Here is a 12,685-nt window from a genome sequence, read left to right as displayed (position 1 = left end):
CTCACATGGTTGTCATATAGTGGAAGTATTTGTTTTGTGATCAACATTGATACACATCTTAGTATCTATGAGGTTCTTTACAATTACTAATTCTTTAATTTTTTCCCAAATGATATCATTTCAGCTAGTAACAGGTATGAGAAACTGATTTCCATTCTGTAGTTGACTTTGAATTTTGTGGGGAGAGACTCACTGTGTCCTATGTAGACCTCGAACTCATGGTGATTTCTAGCCTCAGCCTCCCAAGTTCTGGGACATGGGTCTGCACTACTACACAGTTTTGTACTTCTGTTTTTAAATCTCTCTCTCTCTCTCTCTCTCTCTCTCTCTCTCTCTCTCTGTATGTCTTTGTCTCACTCTGTCTCTCTGTATTTTTCTCTGTGTGTCTCTGTCTATGTAGAGGTCAGAGGACATCAGTTATCTGTGGGCTCACACTTCACAATACAAAATATCTTATACTTTCCCATGGCATGTGCCAGGCTACCTGGCCTGCAATCTTTCAGGGACTCTCTTATCTCCACCTCTCATATTCCATAACAGCACTGGGGTTACAGACATATGCTACTACACCTGACCTATAATTCACAAGGGAAGCAGAATTTGAGAAACTGGGTTATGATTTTCCCTACATATGTCATCCTCCAAAATACTGAAACATGTTTCAAAAGTATACATATATGAATGCACCTGCATTAAATACAAATCAACAGCATGAAGATCTCTTCTGTGTGATTTTGTTGAATGGTGGACATGCTAGCTAAGTATTATACACTTGAGCTACATATATAGCCTCACATGTGTTTTAATACTCCTCCCTTGCCTTCTTCGCCAGCTTAAAGCATGCTGGGGTGTTCATTAGTCAAAACTATCTAGAGGAAAACAAAACAGAAAGGGCAATTTATTTTAAGGATGCAGCTTAGACATTTTTAGTAACTGAGGGTCTAATACCTACAGAGCTAGGATCCAGAGTCTTAAAAGGAGTAGAGACTGCAGTTTTGAGTGCAGAACAGTCCAGAGACAGACTTGTTCTTCAGAAACCTGCACATTTCGTTGTGTATCCTTCAACTGGCTTCATGAGGCTTGTCATATTATGAAGAGTGATTTGATAGGTCTACTTACTTAAACATTAATAATATTGAGAACATATTCCTAATAGCACTAAGAATTGGCACTTATAAAAACTTTCTATCAGGGACTAAGAGAGTATCCATCAATTGATGCTATGTACATAGGAGGAAGAACTCAAAATAACTTTTGCAAGTATGCACATTCCATGTGCTTCTTTTTGTGTTTTCAATAATTTATAAAATGATCATCATATTGATTTTTCTACATCAATATTAGTGGTATCCTCTGTAGCAGGTTTATTCAACAGAATTGCTGAAAACAGCCATACCCTTATATCCTCAGTGTTTAGTAAATACAAACTTACCTCTCTGAACTTGATCACATAATGTCAAGTTTTTGAGTGGTGAAGTCAAGTTTAAACAAGTGTGTGTATTCTAACTTTGATGGGAATTTTCTGTCTGTAAAGGTGAAGAATCTATACCTCAACCGGCGTTACAGATGAGAAACAGTTAAAAAAAAAACATTAGTCACATCCATGCACCACGCCAAGTGTTGTCCTGTTATAAGACAAAAGCAGACATGGCTTTTCTTGCATGGAATTTGAATTCCAGTGGGAAGTCAACTGTAAACCAGTGATTAGGAGAACCAAGGACTATGGGACAAGTACAGGATGCTTTGGGGACATTGCAGTTAGTCTTATCAGGTCTTGGCAGGTAGGCAAAGGTTTTCCAAGCAAGCAGTATCTACTATAAATGAAGGATAAGTAGTAATAAGCCAGATAAAGCATGAGCAACAGGAAGACGTTAACAGTCACAAGGAACAAGTGTTGAAGAATGGAGACTGGAAGTCATGGCTTCAGTCATTATTAACAGAGCAAGTAGGATCAATAGTCACTGTGAGCCCATATGTGGCCTGAAAGGTGGCCACAGGGCCAGCAATAAAGTATCATTTGTGTACTCAAAAAGAAAAGAATGTACCTTGGTCTTAAAAGCAATGGTAACTTCTTGAAACATTTATTATAAAAGAGAGAATAAGATTTCCATCTTAGATTGCTAGTATAAATGAAGAATGCTGAAAGAGGGCACTGAGACAGAGAAATGGGGTGTGAATTAAGAATCTACTACGATATTGCTGAAGACACAGGATGCCGCCTTGTTCTAGGAATATGGTCTTGTGGTGAGGAATGCAAAGGTTTGCAAGACAATGAAGAAGAGAATTAGAATTCCCAAGATTAAAGTGAAAGACGTGAATAAATAAAATAAAATATTTCCTTATATTCTGAATTACTTTTATTAATATAAGAGAGACAGAAAAGGAAGTCACCATGGGAGTAGGATCATCAGTTTCTTTGGGAATCTGTTGTAACACTGACATCCTTGATACACCCAATGTAAGATAATTAATTAATGTTGTAATACATATTCTGTAGTTTGGAAAGAAACCTAAAGATGAGTTTTAAGTGTCAATCTAAAACTTTAATATACACAACTTTTTATTGCAGATAGACAGATAGATAGATAGACAGACAGACAGACAGATAATAGAAAACCTCGTTAGATTCATCTATTGTGACAGAATGATAAAATATGTCACAATCAAATTTGTCTAGGATGACTAACCAGGTAAGTATAAGAAAAAAATCTATTTCAAGCTAGAATTAAGTAGAAAAAAAACTATTTAGGAAATGGCTGGCTAGTGAAATATTTTAGACAAAGTTTAATAAGTCCTTAATAAATTTTGATATGGATATGTTGATCTGCACAGCATACTTATCATGATGATATTTTGTAGAGCATGCAAATTTGTTACATCTTCTGCTCATAATCCAATGATTTTGAAATATTTTCATCTTCATTTGCAATTAAGTTAAGTGGAACTACTACTTTTTCTGAAAAGGTACTGGAGTAAACGAATGACCAGAAGAAACGAAACTATCATCTCCCAATTCCTCCTCCTTGGACTGCCCATCTCCCCAGAGGACCAGCATGTGTTCTATGCCCTGTTCCTGGCCATGTACCTTACCACCATCCTGGGGAACCTCCTCATCACCATACTCATCCAATTGGACTCCCATCTACACACACCCATGTACTTCTTTCTCAGCAACTTGTCCTTTGCCGATTTCTGCTTTTCCTCTGTCACAATGCCCAAGTTGCTACAGAATATGCAAAGCCAAGACCCATCCATCTCCTATACAGGCTGTCTGACACAGATATACTTCTTTCTGTTTTTTGGAGACCTTGGGAACTTCCTCCTTGTGGCCATGGCCTATGACCGCTATGTGGCCATCTGCTTTCCCCTCCATTACACCAGCATCATGAGTCCTAAGCTCTGTGTGAGTCTGGTGGTGCTGTCCTGGTTGCTGACCACATCACACGCCATGCTGCACACTCTACTCACAGCCAGATTATCATTCTGTGAGGACAATGTGATCCCCCACTATTTCTGTGATATGTCTACTCTGCTGAAACTGGCTTGTTCTGACACTTATGATAATGAATTGGTGATATTTATTGTAGGAGGCCCTATAGTTGTACTCCCTTTCCTTATCATCATTGTTTCCTATGCAAGAATTGTTTTCTCCATCTTCAAGGTCCCTTCTTCTCATGGTATCAGTAAAGCCTTCTCTACCTGTGGCTCCCACCTGTCTGTAGTGTCACTATTTTATGGGACAGTCATTGGTCTCTATTTATGTCCTTCTTCTAATAACTCTCCTGTGAAGGAGACTGTCATGTCTTTGATGTACACAATGGTAACTCCCATGCTGAACCCATTCATCTATAGCCTCAGGAACAGAGACATGAAGGAAGCATTAGAGAGAATAGTTTGTAAAAAGCAAATTTCCTCCTTCCAATGATGGCAACACTTCAGACTTTTATATAATTTCTTCTAAAAATTATTACTATTGACATTGGATGTTGCTACAGAAGTTTTCCTCACTGTGGATGCTTCTGTTTAAAGATCCTGCAACATAACTTTTACTACACAAATTAGAGAGAGTTTACATAAGTATTTTAATTTGGGCAATAAATTTTGGGTACCCAAATATACACTTGTTGTCTTGTCCAGGTGGTCCTGGAAATTGTAGTGTAGATTTAAAATCATTTCTGATCTCCATGGTTTTTCCAAGATTTTCTCACTTTGTCCAAATGTCTGCTGTGACTGTGTACTTATAAATGTGTACTCCATAATCTCGAAGCAGTACTTAATGATCCAAGTATCTCAACTCACAAGCCCTTTACCAGTCTTTCATATGTTCTTTCTACAGTCGGCCATATGATAATTGCATCACTTAGTTACCTAGATTCTTCCGTTATTTCATTGTCTATGCTGTTTTATAGCCTGTCTTGACTCTTCACAGGTGTTTTGAAGACTTTGGTATATTGTTGTCATTATTGTACCTTTTACTATACTTGGTATTAATAAGTAACCAGAGATATCTTGTTGTAGTTTCTCTAAGTCATGTAAAAATATTTGGTTACAATTTGGTGTTTTATTTTAACTTTCTGTGCATGTTTTTCTTTTGTTTCCTTAGTTTTGGGGGGTTGCTATAACATTTGATTGTTTTTTGAGAAAAAACTTGAAATTGAGTGAGTAGGGAGGAGAAGATCTGAAGGAGAAGAATGTGATCAAAATACATATAACTTTTAAAATTGTTTTAAATAATAAAAAATAAAACATAATAATAAAATTTAATTAAAACCCTGAATCCCAAGAAATTGATGTCTTACACATAAGATATAGAAGTAGGAGACCATTATTAAAAGGAAACACCAGAGAAAAACTTCAGGATTTGGGGGTGACAGACAGAATAACAAACAAAAAAAGCACAAAAAATTCCAAAGAAAGGTAAATGTGATTATATCAAACTAAAATGCTTCTGGACAGTTAGTGAATTTCATTGAGTTCTAAGTGTTCCTTGTATAGTATGTATAGTTAATCTTACCATATTATATTTCCTCAAATTCTAAAGTTTACCTTTTCCCAGTTATTTCTAGAAGTTATGAAATTATCAAAAATAAAATAATTTTTTAAAAGAAAGACAAAAAGAAATAAGTTAGAGAAGATAGAGGAGCACATGAGGCCCCATCAAGTTTTTCATAACTGTTAACTGCTAACAGACTCTGTGAGTCAGTAGTCACAATCTTTAGTAGCATATTCAAAGCTGAGCCAACCAGGCTGCAACGGATAGTTCCAACCCCATGGTTACATGGACTGTCGTCATTAATCTCAATTGGTGGCAAAACAAAATGAATAGTCATAAATGTAAAGAGATTTGTGAGGAGGAAGGATATGTCGGGGGTTAGGGAAGTAGGGATGAGATTTGTGTACATGTGAAATTATCTACAAATAATTTATGGGGACCACAAATATACACAATGCAAATATCAATGTATTATGGGAGCCCACTTCAATGGATACATTGGCAACATAGGTACTGCATCCTATGCTTGGGGCACATCACAGAAAAAGGAGTAGGAAGATTGTAAGACTCAGAATACCAGGAAGCCTGCTATGTGACTGCCTTTCTTAGAATGTCTGCTTGACCAATGCCTGAACAATTATAATATTAGTAGACATGCTATTATGGGAAAGAGGGGAAGAATCTCACAGTATCTCATCCCTAAGCTAAGAGCTACAAGAAGCTATTTACTGCTGAGAGAAAATTAGGTTCTCAAGGGATGAGCCATGATAGGTTTTCTAATACAAAGTGGCAAGTCCTGAAACTATATTCACACAAACAACAAATACTGGATCAGCAAATTGTATTTATATAGTTTTAGACAGACAAACAGATAGATAAATATGCAGCAATAATAAATGAAAAAGGCTATCACTTTGAAGGGGGGATATGGAATACATTAGAGGAAGGAAAGGATTATAATTTAATTACAAATATAAAAATAAATTACTCAGTAACAATAAAAATAATAGAATTAACCATTTTTATATTTCCAGGGTGTATTCCTAAAGGGCTCAATATCTTACCACAAAATACCTGCTCATCCATGTTCATTGTTGCTCTATTCAAAATAGCCAGGAAATGGAAACATCCAAGATCAGTGCTTTTCAACCATCCTCATGCTGCAATACTTCAATACAGTTCTTTATGCTGTTGTGATCCAAACCATAAAATTATGAATCATATTTTAAATATCTGATATTCGGGATAACTGATATGCGAACCCAGTGAAAGGAGACATGACTCACAGGTTGAGAACCACTTTGCTAGATGTCCATCAACTAGTGAGTGAATACTGAAAATGTGCATATTTACATAATGTAATATTTTTCAGCTTTTAATAATAATAAAATCATGTAACTTGCAGATAAATACACAGAGTTTGAAACAGCCATTCTGAGTGAAGTGACTTAGAAAAACATCTTTTTCAGGTGTTTGTTCTCAATTTTGTGTTTCTTCTGCTCAGAATTGCCTATTAATTCACTGACCAGTTATTGACTAGACTATTTGGTGCTTGTATTGTTCAGTTACTTTCAGTTATTTATATATCCTAGATAATCATCGTATCTTGATATGTAGTTGAAAAAAGATTTCGCCGTTCTGTAGACTATCTCTTGACCATGAAGGTTGGTAAGAAGCTTTTAAATTTCTTATGTCCCATTTCTCTATTCTAGGGATTATTTCCTGTGTTATGTGAGTCCTCTTCAGAAAGTCTTACCCTCTCTTATTTATGCCTTAAAGTGTTTTACTTACTTTCCTATTGCAGTTTCCAAGTTAAGAGTCAGATAGATAGATAGATAGATAGATAGATAGATAGATAGATAGATTTTAGATAGGCAGACACACATACAGATGAACAGACATACAGATGGATGTCAGTTAGGCCTGAGCAATCTATGGAACCTCTGGTAGTGTATCAGTATTTATCCCTAGTACATGAATGGACTTTGGGAGTCCATTCCACATAGAGGGGTACTCTCTCAGCTTAGACACATGGGGGACATCCTAGGCCCAGCTCCAAATGATATGACAGGCTTTGAAGATTTCCCATGAAAGGCCTCACCCTCCCTGGTGAGCAGAAAGGGGGTGGGATAGCAGGTTGGTGGGGGTCAAGGGAGGAGGAGAGGGAAAGGGAACTGGGATTGACAAGTAAAACAAGTTTGTTTCTAATTTAAATTTTAAAAGGGAAAAAAATAATATCCACAAATGAGAGAAAACATGCAATTTTTATCTTAGTGAGTCTTGCTTACTTCACTTTTTAACTTTACTTTTTAAAATATTTATTTTTATTACTTTAAAATATTTTGTGACGCTCTCATATATTGATATTATATTTACATCATTTCTAGCCTTTCTTCTCCCATCACAACTCCACCACTTTCCCAACTTCCCTCCCAAATTCTTGACTTCTTTATTATTGTTGTATATGTATATATGTAAGTATGTATGCACATCAATATAGTCAATTATTGAGTCCACTTAGAGTTGCTCATACATATATGCATGTAGGGATGGCCACCATGAACTGGATAACCAACCGATTGGGGGTTCATCCCTGGTGAAAAATGATCTGCCCTCTCTTGGCAGTCATTAATTGCCTGAAGCTTTTCATCAAAAGGTGGGACCTTATGATATTCCCCCATTCTTGTTAGAATGTCAGCTGATGCTGTCATTTTGATGTCCTTATTTATACAGCCACATTGTTGAGATTTCACAGGTGTAGTATCTCTATCATATGAAGAAAATACTATTTTGTGGCATAAGTCTTGGTCCTCTAGCTATTCTACAATGTTCCCTATATCTGGGATGTAGCAGTTGTATTGTAGATATATCTATATGGCTTAGGTGCACCATAGCCAATTGTTGTCTGCATTTTGACCAGTCATGGATTTCTGTAATAGTCTCTGTCTGCCTCATTTTTGACGGTTCTTTGATAGCTTCCCAAGCTACACTTACCTGTGAATAAAAGGATATGCATATTGAATGGAACTAGAAATTACACTAGTTTAGGAAAGAGTAGTAGTAAGTTCTCCTCTAAGATCCATGATCTCACCAGCCATGGGTAAATGATTAGGTTTTAGAGTACCAGGAATAAATTCCTTCCTATCAAACAGGACTTACAGCCAATTAAATGTTGGTTACCCCAGTTTTTTCTCCAGTGTTTCTAAATTTTTCATTTTTGAGAACTTTCCCCACCTAGGTAATTTTTTAAACTGCTGTAAATGAGATTTTATTTCCTTATTTCCTGCTCTATAAGTTTATTATTTGTATGCAGGAAAGCTATTGGGTTTTTTGTCTTGAATTTTTTCCATTCTTCTACTTTGGGGAAGTGTTCTTGAAGTCTAAGAGATTTGGAGTAGAGTCTTAAGGTCTAGTAAATGTATATTCATGTTGGGGTAATTTAAATCCTGTTGGATCCTTTACACAAAATTAGATTTGCATGTCCAAAAATAAACATCATTATCATATCTAACAACCAATAAATACAAGATCAGTAAGAAAAAATTCAGATCCCTCAGATGAACATCTGCAATGTACATAACCTAATGTAACTGATAATTGCCACATACACGGAGCTGGTCAAGGAGTTAGAAACCACAAATTGTCTATGGCTTCAGGACCATTGACAGGGCAAAAGACATGGCATTAGGACATAAAGTGACGCCTACAGAGAATGGTTGGATGAATGGTGATGCAGTGTTTTCAACATTTTCCTAAAGAAGTAAGGATAAAACATGAGTAACCAAATGGTGTGGGAATCTGGTTTTTTTATATGTTAATTAAAATAAGAGTTAAACATGGTCTGGGCCAGTTCAGCTCTTGTCTTATTCCTGTCTTTAACTTATTGGCAGACAGAGGAAGTTTGTCACAGAAGTCTGATCTACCCTAGCAACATGCCTATTCTTCATATAGCCTGTTTCACAGGAGGCCAAGTTATACGGACAGACTGCTCGCTACCTGGAAACATTTCTAAACTGTGTCTTATAAAAGTCATTATGGCTTCTTTAGAAAAATTATTGTATCTAATGTGCATTCTGCCAAAAAGTGTGGTCTCTGATGATTTCTAGGGATTTTTTGCACTCTTTTCCTCATGCCCCCGCTCCAGTCCACAAAAAATTGCCCATAGGAACAAATAAACAAATAAACATCCATTCATGATTTTCTCTCCAAGCCCACCATCCCTTAAGTATTGTAATGTGTGATTGGTGGTGATAATCAGTCACCACTGTAGGACTCTGGGAAAACTGGTCCTGCAGAGGTCCTGGGTAATTACTGTCTTTAATGAGTTACTGGACTCCTCAGGGATGCAAAGCCTCTTAGGCTCAGGATGACTAGAAGGGGATATGAGAGAAGCAGAGGTACAGACTTAGGGAATGACTATGGGACTTGTTATAACCTTTGTCTACAGTGAATAGCGGAGAGTGGCGTCTTTTATCATGGCATCACCCTGTGTACTCTGGTAAGGATGAGCTTATTCCTACAACCTGAGGATATTGGTTTATGATGTTATCCAGCACAAGTTTTCAGGTATGCTAAAATTATTTATTATCCCTTTCACCTGAAGACTTTGCTATTGTTGAAGTATTTTGTTTCATGGACACCATTGGTAACCTCTTTAATAATAAAGGACTTCTTTACAAATGTTCCTTAGGTAAAGTTCTCAAAGGCCATATCATTGCAGCACATTGTTTGTTTGGGTTTTTGAGAAAGGAACCCACTTTGCATCATTAGTATGCTTTGAACTTGAGGTTACATTATGGCCTCAGCCTTTCAAGGCTGTGATTAGGTATGAACCACTGTGCCCAGTCTGCTGATTCTTACATTATCTTTAGCATACCTTCTGTGGTTCTTAAATCTTCTCTAACATACCTTCATTTATAGAGCTTTAATAAATTGTGAACAAGTTGAAATATCCAAGACCATAGTTAAATTTGTCTGACAGAGCTCAAAATCTACATGTTTAATAGTAATGGATGCAATTGTTCCTAAATACAGTCCTCAAACAGTACTATTAACATCACCTGTGTGCTCATTTGCCATGTAGAATCTGAACTTCAGAGGCATAACCAGTGTGTAATCAGTGTCTGCGATCAATTTCAGACAAGAAATTTTGGATTATGAAAAATATGTGAGTGGGTCAGGTGTACAGTTTCCTGTAATATTAGTGACTAAAAATAATTTCCTTGTGCTTCTATTCAGTGAGCATCACTGAACTTCATATGGAAAGATAAATACAATGATTAATTTATTACATACATTATTGCAAATATAAAAAGAAGCATGTACTTGTTTCAGAAGATCTGGGGCTATTCCTTCTATATCTTTACTATTATGTGAAGAGATACTTGCATATTTAATTTTAGAAACACTTTCATTAAAACCTTCATATGCTGTACAGACCTAAAATTGTATGTTTGATAGCTGAAGAAGATACAGTCATTAGGTCATAAGGGGCAATAACTCTAGTTGAGTTCTCTGGTTTCTTATTACTCCACAAGGTCCCAAACATTCACAGAAAAAAACCGGAATTATGACCTGTTGTGGTTTCTGCTATGTGTCTCTTCCCTCTGTAACACTCAAATGTGCAAACAGTGAATGTCATCAGCACCACCAGCAGGGTGAAGACCCCAGAATTCGTTCTTGACTCGTGCAGTCTCTGCTCTGTCTCTGTCTGCCACTGTTGGTGTCTCTGTGTCTATCTCACTGGCTCTCGGACTCTCTCTCCTCCTCTGCCCTCGCTTCCACTTTTGTTTGCTTGTTTGCTTGTTTTCTTTCTTTGTTTCTTTCTTTGTTGATGCCAGGCATCAAACGCAGTACTTTACACACATAGCAAGGCAAGAGTTGTACATTTGAGCTACATTCCCAAACCTCCCACATCTCTTAAGACTCCTCCTCTGTTTCCTTTGTCAAACATGAGACAAGTTGAGTATAATTAGACAAGATTTTCCAGAAGAAATATAACAGGAAGGCATTCTTAAGTGTATAAACCCATTATCTGCAGGAACAGTTAGCAAAGTGGAGTCCCTGAAATAGTAGAGATTGAAGTTATTAAGTCCTAAGTAGTCTGGAGGGAAAATTCTTCAGGAGAGTACAATTTTTTCTGAAATCCTTCAGTTTACTGTATGAATCCCATTACCGGGTGAATGATAACCTTCATTCAAATGTGCCTACTAAAATATTAATAAGGTTGAAATGAAACTTCAGAAAAACCTTAAAACTGATGTTTCTCAAAACCTAGTATCAGGGCCAAAGTGGTGTTCCTAATGAGTCAGTTTTAATTGGACAGATGTGGAAGGAAAATTCCCAGAGATTTTTAAAACAAGTACATCCTTCTTTTTTATTTTCAGTAATTTATAAGAAATAATCTTGAACTGGGTGGTGATGGTGCATGCTTTTAATTCCAGCACTCGGGAGGCAGAGGCAGGCTGATCTCTGTGAGTTCAAGACCACCCTGGTCTATAAGAGCTAGTTTCAGGACAGCTCCAAATGCACAGAGAAACCCTGTCTCAAAAAAAAAGAAAAAAAATCTCCATGTTCATTTTTCTACATCAAATTCCACAACACTGTCAGTACAGGCATAAAAATATATTTTAGTCACTAACATTACAGAAAATGTTGTACATCTAACCTACCCACATATTGTTGAAATACAAAATATCTTGTCTGAAAATCATCACAGAATATAAAATTTTCATACTAGATTGTTATATAGTAGGTTTGTATCCTGAAAAGATATTTTAAAGAATATTTGAATTGCAATGAAAGTGTTATGCCTTTAAAATTAAATGAATCAATCTGAGGCTGAAGCACAGCCAGGATATATTCAGGAAGTATTGGCTTCAACCAAGCCTCATGCCAGGTATTGGCCCTGATGCAAGATGAAGGCAGATAGAGTCTTTTCTGCACAGAGTTTGCAGTATGGTGTGAAATCAGCTGTAAAACAGTGATCAGAGGCATCAAATGCAGTACAGAGAGGATGGGCTGCTTGGGAACATGGTACCAGGACTCTCCCGGTCTCATCAGGTGTTCAAGGTTTGATTAAGGAACTACCTCCTAATATGCATGAAGGATATGCCAGGAGGAGAAAATACAGGTAACAAAGAGTGATAGTAATAAGGAATAGCAAGTTTTGAATATTGGAAACAAGATACTTAACTTCCAGCAAAGGCTTTACTGCAGAATAGGATGAAAATAGGAGGCTATGTTTATACTACAGATAATGTCTTTTCCCAAAGAGCAATGATAATCTCCATGAAGCAATAATCAGAAAAAACACAAGATTATAATCTCAGGATGCCACTGTATGGATGAAACAAATTGAAAATGGATTTGATAGGACAGAAACTGACACAAAGAAAACATATGCTTTGATGTTCCAAGACAGAAGGTGTCACAGTGTTCTATGGATATGGTCTTCTGGTAAGCCATGGAGGAGCAGCAAGTAAACAAAGAGAAGAATCTATCAGGCTTCCTAGATTGAAGGTAAAATATATTAATGGTTTTTTAAATACATTCTCATGATGCAATTTGGAATTCCTCTCACTGAGCTATAAAAGCAGGAGAGTAGGAGGTCCAGAGAGAGATGAGTGACATTAAGATGTATTTTTGTGGAGGGTCAAGCCTTCTGCATGTCAGAGAGACTGGGAATGAGAT

The 12,685-nt window shown here is 36.7% G+C and overlaps 1 protein-coding gene across 1 annotated transcript; it reads left to right on the top strand.

The window, feature by feature from the left end:
* Positions 1 to 1,722: 1,722 nt before the first annotated feature.
* On the top strand, positions 1,723 to 3,925 carry LOC101832090 (olfactory receptor-like protein I9). The gene is made up of 2 exons (XM_005067807.2): positions 1,723 to 1,738; positions 2,979 to 3,925. Exons 1-2 carry the CDS (start codon positions 1,723 to 1,725, stop codon positions 3,923 to 3,925), a joined length of 963 nt encoding a protein of 320 aa, XP_005067864.2.
* The last annotated feature ends 8,760 nt before the right edge of the window (positions 3,926 to 12,685 follow it).

The sequence above is a fragment of the Mesocricetus auratus genome, unplaced genomic scaffold (assembly GCF_017639785.1).
Source record: "Mesocricetus auratus isolate SY011 unplaced genomic scaffold, BCM_Maur_2.0 Super-Scaffold_100007, whole genome shotgun sequence".
Classification (NCBI taxonomy): domain Eukaryota; kingdom Metazoa; phylum Chordata; class Mammalia; order Rodentia; family Cricetidae; genus Mesocricetus; species Mesocricetus auratus.
This window is presented reverse-complemented; position numbering and strand designations above follow the sequence as displayed.